Source organism: Alosa pseudoharengus, unplaced genomic scaffold (assembly GCF_046254945.1).
Source record: "Alosa pseudoharengus isolate Yale_2024_CS ecotype anadromous, Long Island Sound unplaced genomic scaffold, YU_APseudo_1.1 YU_APseudo_1.1_scf_12, whole genome shotgun sequence".
Taxonomy (NCBI): Eukaryota; Metazoa; Chordata; class Actinopteri; order Clupeiformes; family Clupeidae; genus Alosa; species Alosa pseudoharengus.
Genome location: NW_027468587.1, coordinates 33,959,554 through 33,974,282, shown reverse-complemented (window position 1 = coordinate 33,974,282; position 14,729 = coordinate 33,959,554). Strand labels below are relative to the sequence as shown.

The 14,729-nt window shown below is 50.6% G+C and overlaps 1 protein-coding gene across 14 annotated transcripts in view; it reads left to right on the top strand.

The window, feature by feature from the left end:
• Positions 1 to 14,729, top strand: part of ubr5 (ubiquitin protein ligase E3 component n-recognin 5) — a 36,170-nt gene that overhangs the window by 17,535 nt on the left and 3,906 nt on the right. For 6 of the 14 annotated variants that reach the window (XM_076280958.1, XM_076280955.1, XM_076280950.1 and 3 more), the window contains exons 16-47: positions 492 to 604; positions 1,149 to 1,292; positions 1,916 to 2,027; positions 2,150 to 2,304; positions 2,616 to 2,813; positions 3,054 to 3,336; positions 3,797 to 3,923; positions 4,116 to 4,267; positions 4,424 to 4,519; positions 5,168 to 5,291; positions 5,435 to 5,532; positions 5,670 to 5,824; positions 6,016 to 6,107; positions 6,293 to 6,439; positions 6,717 to 6,835; positions 7,146 to 7,272; positions 7,515 to 7,644; positions 7,752 to 7,912; positions 8,110 to 8,349; positions 8,600 to 8,723; positions 8,825 to 8,936; positions 9,049 to 9,180; positions 10,278 to 10,535; positions 10,957 to 11,225; positions 11,458 to 11,669; positions 11,947 to 12,180; positions 12,400 to 12,473; positions 12,990 to 13,162; positions 13,326 to 13,451; positions 13,599 to 13,816; positions 14,024 to 14,144; positions 14,350 to 14,695. In XM_076280958.1, coding sequence (XP_076137073.1) covers positions 492 to 604; positions 1,149 to 1,292; positions 1,916 to 2,027; positions 2,150 to 2,304; positions 2,616 to 2,813; positions 3,054 to 3,336; positions 3,797 to 3,923; positions 4,116 to 4,267; positions 4,424 to 4,519; positions 5,168 to 5,291; positions 5,435 to 5,532; positions 5,670 to 5,824; positions 6,016 to 6,107; positions 6,293 to 6,439; positions 6,717 to 6,835; positions 7,146 to 7,272; positions 7,515 to 7,644; positions 7,752 to 7,912; positions 8,110 to 8,349; positions 8,600 to 8,723; positions 8,825 to 8,936; positions 9,049 to 9,180; positions 10,278 to 10,535; positions 10,957 to 11,225; positions 11,458 to 11,669; positions 11,947 to 12,180; positions 12,400 to 12,473; positions 12,990 to 13,162; positions 13,326 to 13,451; positions 13,599 to 13,816; positions 14,024 to 14,144; positions 14,350 to 14,695 — 5,172 coding nt within the window. The remainder of the gene's footprint in view (positions 1 to 491; positions 605 to 1,148; positions 1,293 to 1,915; positions 2,028 to 2,149; positions 2,305 to 2,615; positions 2,814 to 3,053; positions 3,337 to 3,796; positions 3,924 to 4,115; positions 4,268 to 4,423; positions 4,520 to 5,167; positions 5,292 to 5,434; positions 5,533 to 5,669; positions 5,825 to 6,015; positions 6,108 to 6,292; positions 6,440 to 6,716; positions 6,836 to 7,145; positions 7,273 to 7,514; positions 7,645 to 7,751; positions 7,913 to 8,109; positions 8,350 to 8,599; positions 8,724 to 8,824; positions 8,937 to 9,048; positions 9,181 to 10,277; positions 10,536 to 10,956; positions 11,226 to 11,457; positions 11,670 to 11,946; positions 12,181 to 12,399; positions 12,474 to 12,989; positions 13,163 to 13,325; positions 13,452 to 13,598; positions 13,817 to 14,023; positions 14,145 to 14,349; positions 14,696 to 14,729) is intronic. The other 8 variants (XM_076280961.1, XM_076280960.1, XM_076280959.1 and 5 more) reach the window with 5 other exon arrangements.

The following is a 14,729-nucleotide window of genomic DNA, read 5'->3' as shown; positions in this document are numbered from 1 at the left end:
TGCTGTTGCCAAGCGCGGGTCCTGTTTGAAATAACAGACCCTTTAAAAAATGCTTTCCGTTTCAAAAATGATACTGCTCACCATGCGGCAAATCAATCCAGGGCTTATTTTACATGATAATGAATGCTTCGGCCTAGAAATGCTGCACAGATCAACTGTTTTGGGTCCAGAAGTAGCTCGGAATTATGGAACATGATTCATCCTGTGGTGAATATTTTTAACACAGAAATATGAGGAGCAAGATTCCAAATAGCAGAGACTCATACACTAAACCAATAGTCGGTTCTTGACAATCCCCTAACAAAAATGGCACAAGCGAAAAAAATCTATCATGGCCTATTTTTTTTTTTTAATTCCTGCTGTTCTCATGGGGGATGGGGATAGGATGATGTAGCCGCACTGCTCCGAAAGGTTCTGTGCGTTTAGCGTTGGCATGGGTCGGTGTAGCCGTGCGTGCGTGCGTGTCTAACGTGTGTCCTGCTGTGCTGCAGAGCGGCGGCGCTCTACCCCGGCCCCTAAGGAGGAGGAGAAGGTGAACGAGGAGCAGTGGCCTCTGCGCGAGGTCGTGTTTGTGGAGGACGTGAAAAACGTCCCCGTGGGAAAGGTGGGTGGTGCCTGTGGAGCGCCCGCTCAGCTCGGGGAGGAGAACCTCTCCTGGCCTGTCCCCTCTGCTGTCTTTTCTCTTCTCACTCTAACAGACATGGACATGGTAGAGCTGTAATATTTACACAACTGGCTGTTTGTTTGCTTTTGTTTTTCTACTTCTCTACTGTTGTAAATCTTGTCTGCTTATGGCAAGCGGTAGACAAGATATTTTGATATAGCAATATTTAGTTTTTTCTATTTTTTTTCTTTGTATTGGAAAATAAATGTATATATTGTCTATATATATTTTTTTTACAAATGTATAGCCATTTTGAATGGCTGCCATTGTATATTAGAGATACTTAAGATTTTCAAATTTTGTAAAGAAATGTATTGTAAAGATAGACCTTATTTAGTGTAGATGTAATTGTAAGAAATGAGTCCAGCTGCTGTTGGAATTGTATGCTCTGTGTCTCTTTGTCTTTTGTGTCTGTCCTGTCTTGTCCTGTGTGTTGCCTTGTCATGACGCCTCATTTGCAACAGTTTTCTCTTTTGAACTCAAGGTGCTAAAAGTCGATGGTGCGTATGTTGCTGTGAAATTTCCAGGGACCTCGAGCAGCGTGAGCAGCCAGAGCGCAGCTCCCACTGACTCTGACCCCTCCTCACTGCTGCAAGACTGCAGGCTCCTCAGAATAGATGAGCTACAGGTACACACACACACACACACACACACACATTCTCTCTCACACATGGTCACACTCTCTCACACTCACACTCACACATGCACACTCTCTCTCTCTCTCTCTCTCTCTCTCTCTCTCTCTCTCTCTCTCTCTCTCTCTCTCTGAGCTACAGGTACACACACACACACACACACACACATTCTCTCACACTCACACTCACACATGCACACTCTCTCTCTCACTCTCACACACAAACACACACACACACACACACTCTCTCTCTCTCTCTCTCTCTCTCTCTCTCTCTCTCTCTCTCTCTCTCTCTCTCTCTCTCTCTCTCTCTCTCTCCACTCTCTCACACACACACACACACAGTGCTAGTGGCTCCTCTGAATATCAGTTATAGGTGCTGATTAGTATGTGCACACTTGTAGTGCTATATTTATCTATGATCACATTCAAGAGTCCACTGTAGCAGAACATTCACATACCACACAGATGCATACCCAGGCTCCAGAATAGATCAACTACATATATGCTCAACACAGAAATAAAATGCGAGAAGTCACACTTTAGAATAAGCTGAAGAGGTTCTGCTTGCAACTGTGTCTCGTTTCACTAATTCGCTGTTTTCTTTCCGTCTGCAGGTTGTAAAAACTGGGGGAACTCCTAAAGTTCCTGATTGCTTTCAGCGCACACCTAAAAAACTTTGTATCCCAGAAAAGGCTGAAATTCTAGCCGTGAATGTTGACTCCAAAGGTCAGTTCCACGTTGTTTAAGAGCAAATCCTATTTGTCTTGGTTTGTTTCCATTCTCTGGTGTATATCTCTTGATGTGCTATGAAGGCGCTGACGTTCCCTCTCTCCCTCTCTCTGCTGCAGGAGTCCATGCCGTGTTGAAAACAGGCAGTTGGGTTAGGTACTGTATCTTTGACTTGGCAAGTGGGAAAGCTGAGCAGGAGAATCATTTTCCTACCAGCAACCTGGCTTTTCTGGGTCAGAGCGAACGCAACGTGGCCATCTTCACCGCAGGACAGGTCAGTCTCTCTCTCTATCTCTATCTCTATCTCTATCTATCTCTATCTCTATCTCTATCTCTATCTCTATCTCTATCTCTATCTCTATCTCTATCTCTATCTCTATCTCTATCTCTATCTCTATCTCTATCTCTATCTCTATCTCTATCTCTCTCTCTGTCTCTGTCTCTGTCTCTGTCTGTCTGTCTGTCTCTCTCTGCTTTTTTTCTTCTTGATGTTGATAGATTGAAATGACATTCTTTACGGTCTGGAAAGGCCTGGAAATATCATGTTGCTCATTCATTTCCATCCTATGGTTGTTCTGAACTCAGGAATCTCCAATTATCCTGCGCGATGGCAATGGCACAATTTACCCCATGGCCAAAGACTGTATGGGTGGGATAAGAGACCCTGATTGGCTGGATCTGCCGCCCATCACCAGCTTAGGCATGGGAGTGCATTCTCTCGTCAATCTCCCCAGCAACTCGACCATCAAAAAGAAAGCTGCTGTCATAATCATGGCGGTGGAGGTAAAGGCTGCTCTTGTGTTTTGAGGGATCACTTAGAGTGTTCATCTAGGATACTTCTAATGCTCATACTTCTGTTGGATTGTCCATTTTTCAAGACTTCTTTAGCATGCATTTTACTATTACTATGTATATAAAATAGATTTTTTTTTCATTGATCGTGCTACTTGCTTGAACCATACTTAATGCATCATGAACCAACCGACATTGTGTTAAAATGTGTGTGTGTGTGTGTGTGTGCAGAAGCAGACCCTGATGCAGCACGTGCTGCGCTGCGACTACGAGGCGTGCCGTCAGTACCTGGCGGGCCTGGAGCAGGCGGTGCTGCTGGAGCAGAACCCGCACGCGCTCGACGCCCTGCTGGGCCACCGCTGCGACGGCAACCGCAACGTGCTGCACGCCTGCGTCTCCGTCTGCTTCCCCGTCAGCAACAAGGAGACCAAGGAGGAGGAAGGTACGGCCCGCCGAGCCGCCGCTTCGAGAGCCGAGGCTGGCCAGGCCAGCTGGGCAGTCCTACAAGCACCCGGTCAGGCTCAGACATAATCACATACACAGCTATCCAAAAGTGCTCCGAGCTTCACTGTTTTCCACCCTTGTCATAGTTTAGTCATAAATATCTCATTTTAGAAACTGGAATAGAAATGCAGAAGCCTGCTTCTTAATTTAGTAGAGCTGTCCTCCTCAGGGACGGCTGCTTTGTTACTGCTATGGCTCATTGTCCAAGTCTGCCTGTCCACGCCGCAGGGGGAGTTCTGCAAGGACCCTGGCAGGCTTAAAGATAATGACATGCGCAGCTATCCAAAAGTGGCAGGATCTTCTCAGTTGTCCTCCCTTGGAGTCATAAATATCTCATTTATGGGCCTGGAATAGAGATGCGAAAGCAGAAGCAGTTTTTTAGTTTTTTTAATGTAGTGGGGCTCTGAAGCTAGTGGTGCGCTAGCGCCTGTCTCACTGCGGCTCACTGTTCAAGCCTGCCTGTCTTCCAGAAGCCGAGCGCTCGGAGAGGAACACGTTTGCGGAGCGGCTGTCGGCGGTGGAGGCCATTGCTAACGCCATCTCGGTGGTGTCCAGCAACAGCTCGGGCAACAGGACCGGCTCCTCCAGCAGCAGAGGGTGAGACGCCAGTCGCTGCTGGTCCACAATGTCGTAATGCAAAAACGGTGTCCAAAATCTTTCCCCCTCAAACACGTGGTTTTTAGCTCAGCTAAATCCTGCACAGGACGTTTTGAGCACTGTGTCCAGATCTTGATGTGTGTTTTTTCCTGTGTATGAGATGTGTTAATGGCTCCCCCCCCCACTCTCCAGCCTGCGACTTAGAGAGATGATGAGACGCTCCCTCAGAGCAGCAGGCCTTGGACGCCACGAGTCTGGCCCCTCCTCCAGTGACCACCAGGATCCCGTGTCCCCTCCCATCGCACCCCCCAGCTGGGTGCCGGACCCCCCTCCCATGGATCCAGGTGAGCTCCCCACATCCACTGCCACATCCACTCGGCTCCCAGGGCTGCTGCTGGTGCCCTCCCATAAATGCAGCCTGTTCTCCAGCCTCGTCGCCCCTCTTGCCTCCCACGCCGGCAGCCTAACTAACCTCTCGCCCTGGTGCTTCTCTCTGCTAGATGGTGACATTGATTTCATCTTGGCCCCTGCAGTTGGCTCCCTCACCACTGCATCCACCGGCACCAGCCAGGGCCCCAGCACCTCCACCATCCCCGGTGAGCCCGCCCACACGCACGCACACACGCACACACGCACACATGCACACACACTCAGATGCACACACACTCACTCACACACACACACGCTTGCACACACTCAGATGTACATCTCACATACTCAAACGGGCAAGACCTCACATACACACCGAAACACTTATGCGCTCACCTACACACTCAAACACACATGCACTCAGATGCATTTCTGACACCCTGGCCCTTCACCTTCTGAGCATTTGCAATATAATGGGTGAGCTTAGCCCTCCTGTTCCCACAGCTGCTTACGTGCATTCAAATACGCACACTCAACACAGAAGCAGACACAGACGGGCACTGGCACCTCAGATGGTCTCAGCACCTCCACTGACCACTGAGTGAGTCTGGTCACCCTGTCAACGTCACTGCACACAGTAGCACAGACAACAGAAACCTTCAGACGGGAGCGTAGTATATCTATCTGTTGAGTGCATCTCCATTCATGGCTTTGGGGAAAGTCAGTGTGTCATTCTGGCTTGGTACATCTGTTTGTCTGGCTGTGCACCATCGTTCACACAGTGCTGCAGTGAAAGGCCTTAAATGGCCTCTTGTGTAGGGCGTCTGCTCCAGCTCTAATGTGTCGTGTGTGTGTGTGTCTCTCTCCCTGGGCAGGGCCGTCGTCTGAGCCCTCGGTGGTGGAGTCCAAAGACCGCAAGGCCAACGCTCACCTCATCCTCAAGCTCATGTGTGACAGCGTGGTGCTGCGGCCTCACTTGCGCCAGCTCCTCTCCGCCAAGTACGCACCCTCTGTTTGCTTTTAATATACGCACCCACCCCAGCCTACTCCCTTGGCAGCGCTGTGCCACATTCTCTCCTCGAGTTATGATTGGCATGTATTGATGGTGTGTGTGTGTGTGTGTGTGTGTGTGTGTGTGGCAGGGATGCACGTGGAATGACTCCGTTCATGCTGGCAGTGAGCGGGAGAGCCTACCCAGCAGCCATCACGGTCCTGGAAGCGGCGCAGAAAATTGCTAAGGGTAAGGATCACACCCCCCCCCCCCCCCCAGTCCCGTCTGTTTGCCAATGTGGGGCAACACGTCGCATTTGCCTTTGATAGGGTTCCAGCTGCAGTAGGCATGCGCTTCATTAAAAGGCATCCATCTGTTTGTGTTAGGGGAGTCTGGCAGTGGCGAGAAGGAGGACGCTGACTCGCTGTTCATGGAGATGATCTGCCCCTCGGGCACCAACCCGGACGATTCGCCCCTCTACGTGCTCTGCTGCAACGACACCTGCAGTTTCACCTGGACCGGTGCCGAGCACATCAATCAGGTGAGCGCCACTACTGACACAAACGAGTCACACCTGGCACAGGTACATTTGCCACAGATTGTTACATTGGACTTAGACTGAATGAGTTGCTAAGTGGAATAAAGATGCAGACAGATGTTGATTGATTGATTGATTGATTGATTGATTGTTTTGTATTCTATTGTTCCTTACTGTGGTACTTGCCTTTTTAGGACATCTTTGAGTGCCGGACCTGCGGCCTGCTGGAATCGTTGTGCTGCTGCACCGAATGTGCCCGAGTCTGCCACAAGGGACATGACTGCAAGTGCGTACACTACTGTGCCATGCAATCTCTAAATCACTCTCCCATGTTGTTGTTTTCAAATAAGTCCTTTTTTTTGGATCATCATTTAATAGTAGTTTTCTCAGCTGATGCTTCATATATTGTAGGGCTACACCGACAGAATGAATGAGCAACTGAAAGGTTCTACTGTTTGTGTATGTTTCTAGGCTGAAGAGGACCTCCCCCACTGCGTACTGCGACTGCTGGGAGAAATGCAAGTGCAAGACGCTGATCGCTGGGCAGAAGGCTGCTCGTCTGGACCTGCTCTACAGGCTCCTCACAACCACCAACCTGGTCACTACCCCCAACAGCAGGTGCACACACACTCGCACACTTACTGAGCTTACACACAGTAGACTAGCTCATCTTAAGACAGTACCTTGTCCTTTGGCTTAATGGAATAATGTAGCGATAGCCCAAGTAAAGCCTTCTGCTCATGCGGTTTTCTACTAAGTGATCATGATATGTACACATGTAGGAATGTTCTGTTTACTCGTCCTCTCTCTTTTCTCTGCACACTCTATTTCTCCTCCTTTGTCGTTGCTTTTCTGTGCGTCTCTCTCTCTCTCTCTGCTGTCTTGATGCCTGCAGGGGGGAGCACATCCTGCTGTTCCTGGTGCAGACAGTTGCCAGGCAGAGTGTGGAACACTGCCAGTACCGGCCGCCCCGCATCCGAGAAGACCGCAATCGCAAAGCTGCCAGTGCAGAGGGTAAGGGCGCGTGTGTGTGTGTGTGTGTGTGTGAGACTGCGGATGCCTGCCTGCATGTGACTGGTAGACGGTCCCTTAACAGGCCCTGACATTTTCACAGCAGTGGCTCTTGTGTCGAGCATAAAAAATTATAGGGCGTATGATTTACTCTCGCAAAAATAAACACGCTGTCACTGCGCCATAGGCAATTCACAACCTTCTGAGCTGACCGGGGGGATTTATTTCCCACACGGTGTCAGTTACCATGTCGCAGTGGCTCTTGAGGTCCTGAGTCACTGATTATTTGCACTTGTGTCGGCCCGCGCTGTAGACTCGGACATGCCGGACCATGACCTGGAGCCGCCACGCTTCGCCCAGCTGGCCCTGGAGCGCGTCCTGCAGGACTGGAACGCCCTCAAGTCCATGATCATGTTCGGCTCCCAGGAGAACAAAGACCCGTAAGCCTCCTCCTCTCTCTTCATCACAGATCAGTACCTGCTGCCACATGGCCAATGTAGAGGTGTCCATATAGCATTCTAATTGTGGAGAGTATTTCTGTTTTAGAACTTAGATGTGATTGTGAACTTTGGACTGTAGGTGGCAGTGATGTGTCCCTTAAGTTTGTAAAGTGTATGTGAAAGAGAGGCCGAGGTGGAAGTAAAACACAAAGCGTGTGTGTGTGTTAAATGTGTTGTGTCAGGCTGAGTGCGAGCAGTAGGATCGCCCACCTCCTCCCGGAGGAGCAGGTGTACCTGAACCAGCAGAGCGGCACCATCCGGCTGGACTGCTTCACCCACTGCCTCATCGTCAAGTGTGCCCCGGACATCACGGTAAGCGCCGTCTCAGGACTCGCCGGGTCAACAGCTTCATCATTTCCAGTTGACTTGTTTGTGTGGCCTTAGCATGATATTAATGTGTGTGTGTGTGTGTGGTGTAGTTCATCGACACGCTCCTGGGCACGCTGGTGAAGGAGCTGCAGAATAAGTACACCCCTGGCAGGAGGGAGGAGGCGGTGACCGTCACCAGACGCTTCCTGCGGTCAGTGGCCCGTGTGTTTGTCATCCTCAGCGTGGAGATGGCCTCGTCAAAGAAGAAAAAGTAAGCTTTGGCTTCCGTATATTTGTGGTGTCCTAAATATTCACGTTGGCCTTTTTATATTCACATGTACCTAGCTCCAATGTTTTGTTTACTGCAGATCTGGCACTGAGATGAGATTTCTCTGAGCTATGTTTTCTATGGCTTGTATGACAAATGATCCAGTGAAGCTGAAGCTGTACGTCCTTTCTGTTCCCCAGTAACTTCATCCCGCAGCCCATAGGGAAGTGCCGGCGCGTGTTCCAGGCTCTGCTGCCGTACGCGGTGGAGGAGCTGTGCAACGTGGCCGAGTCGCTCATCGTGCCCGTGCGCATGGGCATCGCCCGGCCCACCGCCCCCTTCACGCTGGCCAGCACCAGCATCGACGCCGTGCAGGGCAGCGAAGAGCTCTTCTCCGTGGAGCCGCTGCCGCCCAGGCCCTCCCCTGACCAGTCCAGCAAGTGAGTCCTACGCCGCCCACGCGTCCTCCTTGACCCACGTGTCAGGAGATGCTAAAGAACAAGGAAAGACGGCCATTTTGTGACCCATGGCATGTTGCAAGACTTCCATATTTGTGATTAAGTCTTGAGTGTTGAATGAAAGCGATCAGATTTGTGTCTGGGTGCTGGTGTTGTTGCTTTTAGTCTCTGTGCTCCTCTGTGCTCCTCTGTGCTTACATGCAGCCTTGTTATGTGTGCTTTGGTTTCTCAGCTCCAGTCAGGCTGCCTCGTCCTACATCATCCGGACCCCACAACCCCACCGTAGCAGCCAATCCCAGCCCGTCCGCGGGCGCGACGAGGAGCAGGACGACATTGTGTCCGCTGACGTAGAGGAGGTAAGAAAGCCCATCAGACCCCCACCGGATAACCGTTTCCATCAGCGCTTCCTCCTCCTCTAACCTGAAGAACATGCCGCTAAAAGATTTTCTGTGCTCAGGTGGAGGTAGTGGAGGGTGTTGCTGGAGAGGAGGATCACCATGACGACCAGGAGGAGCAGGGGGAGGAGAACGCGGAGGCTGAGGGTCAGCACGACGAGCACGATGAGGACGGTGAGTGCCGCTAAGAGTGCCGCTCGCGCCTCCACAACCGCACACGCTCCAGGTTATCAACTTAACAGGGTCACTGGCAATGGAGTTAATTTATCTTCTGCACCTCCTACAGGAAGTGACATGGAGTTGGATCTCCTTGCTGCCGCGGAGACAGAGAGTGACAGCGAGAGTAACCACAGCAACCAGGACAATGCTAGTGGACGGAGAAGTGTTGTCACGGCAGCAACTGCCGGATCTGAAGCAGGTATGTAATTTCAGTAATGACGAATGGAATGTGAAATAATTAGTAATTCATGTATGACATACAAAGACAAGCTTTTTGCTACTCTGCTGCCATGGTCACCACTCAAGGAGTCTGTATTAATACTTAAATCTGTGTAGAATCTAATGTGTTTGCCCTGGGGATTGGGAATTGGTAATATGTCAGTTCCATATAGAGAACAGATGAAATTCTAAAAGCGACTTGGCCACTGACACTAATGGGGTTGCTAGCTGTTTCAGAGCTCATGACTAGCACTTGTTTTCTGCTGGAATGCGATGTAGTGTTTAGCTCAACGCCCTCTATTTCATTTGCAGGCAGTAGGGTGTCCCTGGCATTTCCCATCTTTGGTATGGGCCTCTCTTTGTCTTAATGCATATATGTCAGGAGCCGAGTGATCGTGGCGATTGCACACAGAGTTAATGTGGAGATGTGCCCTCAGTGTAGATCACCAGCCCACCCCCCCACCTCAACCAGGATCACGTGCTTTGTAAACCAATAACTGGGTTGCTGTTTCTTTTTTCCCCCTAATATAAAAATAACTTCGATGGAGTGGTTCTTGTTCCTGCTAACCTGTGTGGATGTATGCACACATGATAGAATCACGCTTTTATTTTTTTAGTTTAAGCAAAAAAAAAAAAATGTTGATCTGGTTTATCTTACGCTTTTCATCATCTGCTACTAACACCACCGGTTGAATGAGAGGACACACACACACACACACACACACACACACACACACACACACACACACACACACAGGTTGATTCACACACTTGATTGTGTTGATTGTGTTTGAACTTTGCTTTAGTCTGAACTCCAGCAGCGGTCCATGCCTTGTGTGGTGCTTGTGTGCCTCGTAGTGTTTGTGGTGTCTAGAGATAGCACAGTTAGTGGCAGGTGTCCTTGAGATGGTAATGGTTTGGCATGGAGCACTAACCTACAACTCCCGTTGGGGGCATTCTGCTGCGTTATGGCCACACTGACACCACCTCCTCCTCCTCCTCCTCCTCGCCTCCCTCCTCCTCCTCCCCCTCCTCTCTGTTTTGAACTCTCTTCCTCCTTCCACTTTCCCCTTCAAGGTGCCAGCAGTGTCCCTGCCTTCTTTTCAGAGGACGACTCGCAGTCCAACGACTCGAGCGACTCGGACAGCAGCAGCAGCCAGAGCGACGACGTGGACCAGGAGACGTTCCTGGTGGACGAGCCGCTGGAGAGGACCACGGGCACGGCGCACGCCAACAGCGCCGCCCAGGCGCCACGCTCCATGCAGTGGGCCGTCCGCACCACGCCCAGCCAGCGGGCAGCAGGGGGCGCCCCGTCCAGCACCTCCACTCCTGCAGGTCAGGCGCCTCCCTCTTCAACCGTCTTCACCTTTTAATCATTTCGTCATTTTATAGATCCAATTAGACGTGCAACTCTGTTTGCTTATCACATTTAATAATGTACATTGGGCCTGGAGAAGGGCCGTTTTGTTCAGCTGAGCACTCATTGTTGTATAGTCTGAATGTTCAACTTTCACCTTGACTTTGATTAATGACACCATCTCTATGCTGGTTTTGTGAGTTGTCAGATAAGATAAGAGGTAGTGTTACAACCTGTTAGTGTAGGATTCAAATAAGCGTGAGAAATGTAAGGCAATTAATGCTTTCGCAAAAACCCTTCTTCAGCACACAAGACAAATGTTTGTATTTTGCAACTGTAAATATGCTGTTACCCTGAGGAACATGCTCACGGATGAACTGTGTGTCCCCTCCACCCCAGCGAGCTCCACGGGCCTGATCTACATTGACCCGTCCAACCTGCGGCGCAGCAGTGCCATCAGCAACAGTGCTGCGGTGGCCGCAGCCGCTCTGGAGGCCAGCAACTCCAGCAGCTACCTGACGTCCGCCAGCAGCCTGGCCCGCGCCTACAGCATCGTCATCCGCCAGATCTCCGACCTCATGGGCCTCATCCCCAAGTACAACCACCTGGTCTACTCCCAGTACCCTGCGGCCGTCAAGCTCACCTACCAGGACGCGGTCAACCTGCAGGTGGGTCTGGGATCAGCACGTCTCACACTGCAAATCTTTTCTCAGATCAAATTCAAATGAAGGAAACAAATGTTTTATTTATTTTGTATATGGTTTCAGGAAACTATTATTCTTACTACTGTGCATGTTGTTAGTTGTGATTAACAGTCAACAGCCCATAAGAAAAAAATACACATTTTCAAGCGAGATCTGTAGTCAGTAACGTAATTTGCGTCTCAATTTGTGTCTGTAGAACTATGTGGAAGACAAGCTGATCCCCACCTGGAACTGGATGGTGTCCATCATGGACTCCACGGAGGCCCAGCTGCGCTACGGCTCAGCGCTGTCCTCCGCCGGGGACCCGGGTCACCCCAGCCACCCGCTGCACGCCTCCCAGCACGCCGGCCGCCGAGAGCGCATGACCGCCCGCGAGGAGCCCAGCCTGCGCACGCTGGAGGGCCGCAGGTACGCACCTCCACATTTTCAGAAAAATTCCGTTTCCTCGTCCACAACAGTTGTGAAGTGTGTTTGTTACAATGTGTTTGCCACAATAGTTTGGTGGTGTGACATTCTGTACATTGTAACACACTTAGAGTCGTACTTGCAGGACATGTGAACGTGCACATTAATTGTGAGCCTGCATGCAGTAAGTGAATGTGATCTCTGCTGATTGACCTGCTCTGCTGATTGACCTGCTGATTGACCTGCTCTGCTGATTGACCTGCTCTGTGTCCTGCTCTAGGCGCGCCGCCACACTGCTGACCGCTCGGCAGGGGATGATGTCGGCCCGCGGAGACTTCCTGAACTACGCGCTGTCGCTGATGCGCTCGCACAACGACGAGCACTCGGACGTGCTGCCTGTGCTGGACGTGTGCTCACTCAAACACGTGGCCTACGTCTTCCAGGCACTCATCTACTGGATCAAGGCCATGAACCAGCAGACCACGCTGGACACGCCACAGATGGACCGCAAAAGGTCAGTCCGTCCCCTGCATAGGGTGTTTTAATAGGAGCATTTGACCGTGAAAACTCTTAGGTTATGGGATTTGGCAGACGCTTTTGTCCAAAGCGACATACAAATACAAAACAATATAGTACTTAAATTTAACAGGGTACAATTTAAGATGTTGGTCAGACTAAAATAAGAGTATAAAATTATAATCATGTGAGATTCACCAAACTGTTTATTCTGAAGGAATCGAGAAATTCTGGAGCTTGGTTTGGACAATGAGGACTCGGAACACGAGAACGATGAGGACACCAATCAGAGTAAGTGTGTGTGGAGAATGCTACATGCATCCAGAGATTCACATCTGCTCTCACTTTTTTGAGTCGGTGCTCTTTGGAAAACAAATCTGAGTGAACTTTTTTTGACCTGAAAGTGTGAATCTTCCATTAAAACCCCAAAATAACAAGCCCATGCTATTACGCAACTACTACTGTTAGGTTTTGCATTGGGATTCGAAGAGGGACACAAGAGGAAGGCAGTTAGGCAGAAAGGAGGCAAAAAGAAGCGAGCGGCTGTCAAAGGTACCGTGGAGCATAGGCAGTCTGGGAACAAGCCTTTTGATTCCTACAGACGTGTGTTGACTCGCTCGGTCTCTGAGCTTTTTGGTTTTGGCTGCCATTTATCTTTAATGTCCCGTATGTCTGAATGTTTGCATGGCTTCCTCTGGATGATCCATTCTTTCTTTTCAGAATTCTTGCAGGAACCCTGGATGAGCTTTCTTGTGTCGGGATGATGTGTTCTGTTCTCATGTTCTGCTCCGTGTTGTGTTCTCTCAGGTTCCACGCTGCAAGACAAGGATGACGAGCCGGTTCCCGCAGAGACGGGACAGAACCACCCCTTCTTCCGCCGCTCGGACTCCATGACCTTTCTGGGCTGCATCCCGCCCAATCCCTTTGAAGTGCCCTTGGCTGAAGCCATCCCATTGGCTGATCAGCCCCACCTCTTACAGGTGAGCCTCAAACCCCAGTCTTGTTCCTTCTACCATATAACAAGTTATTTTTTTTCTGTTTTCTTTGATTCTTCAATTTCTCGCCTTTGACCGTAATCAGAGTCTGCTGTGATTTCCTTGTTTTTGTCTTCATCTTCGTCTCCCCCTTTTCTGCTCTTTGCAGCCCAATGCGAGGAAGGAGGACCTGTTTGGTCGACCGAGCCAGGGGCTGTACTCCTCCTCTTACATGGCCAGCAAAGGTCTTGCTGACATGTCGGTGGATAGGAACTGCCTAGAGGTAAGCAAAGGAGTAAGTACAGGAGTATGCCCATTTACATCTTTCTTTCTAAATTATTTACAATTTTAGACTTGGCAGTTGCTGCAGGCATGTCAAGTACCAGTACATACCAAGTTGTCACCAAGCCGTGCTAAACCTTTGGGAACCCCGTCTCCACAGATTCTACCCACTAAGATGTCGTACTCGGCCAACATGAAGAACGTGATGAGCATGGAGTCACGGCCCAGGGGTAGCGAGGACCAGGCCGCAGCGGAGCAGGAGATGGACACCTCCAAGCCCGGCCCCTCTCCCCACGACCTGGCTGCCCAGCTCAAGAGCAGCCTGCTGGCTGAGATCGGCCTGACCGAGAGTGACGGACCTCCCTTGCCCTCCTTCAGGTAGGACTACCAGCAACCCAGGAAGTGTAGGAACGTCCTGTCCTAGCCAAACAGTAGGGCATTGTTGACATGGCTATTGATTGTGTGAGAACTGCTACTATTCCACCAGTTGCCAGTTCCTTGCTAGGTCCCTTAGTTATTAAAATAGTGTCATGTGTCCGTCTCCGATCTGTGTGGAGTAATGTGTGCATGTTGTTTGTGTGTCAGACCCCACTGTAGTTTTATGGGAATGGTGATCTCTCATGACATGCTGCTGGGCCGCTGGCGGCTCTCTCTGGAGCTGTTTGGAAGAGTCTTCATGGAGGATGTGGGCGCTGAGCCAGGATCGGTGAGTCCATCCACACGTCCCTGCCAGTCACACTTACTGAGAAGCTCAGGGCTCAGGAAGAGATGCCTTTTATTCATGAACATTCACTTAGTATTATATTAGTATTGCAGTAGTTTTGGGGATTTGGTGAGTCATTTTAAACCCTTTGGGTAATGGGTTTAATAGTAGGGAGATTTTGACGGTCTCTCCATTTCAAACGTGACAGATCCTGACAGAGCTGGGTGGCTTTGAGGTGAAGGAGTCCAAGTTCCGGCGGGAGATGGAGAAGCTGCGTAACCTGCAGTCGCGGGACCTGGCGCTGGAGGTGGACCGCGACCGCGACCAGCTCATCCAGCAGACCATGCGGCAGCTCAACACACACTTCGGCCGCCGCTGCACCACCACGCCCATGGCCGTGCACCGCGTCAAGGTCACCTTCAAGGACGAGCCGGGCGAGGGCAGCGGAGTGGCGCGCAGCTTCTACACGGCCATCGCCCAGGCCTTCCTGTCCAACGAGAAGCTGCCCAACCTGGACTGCGTGCAGAGCGTCAGCAAGGGCATGCAGGCTAGCAGTACGTAACCCTGCTTTTACCACACGTTACGCTA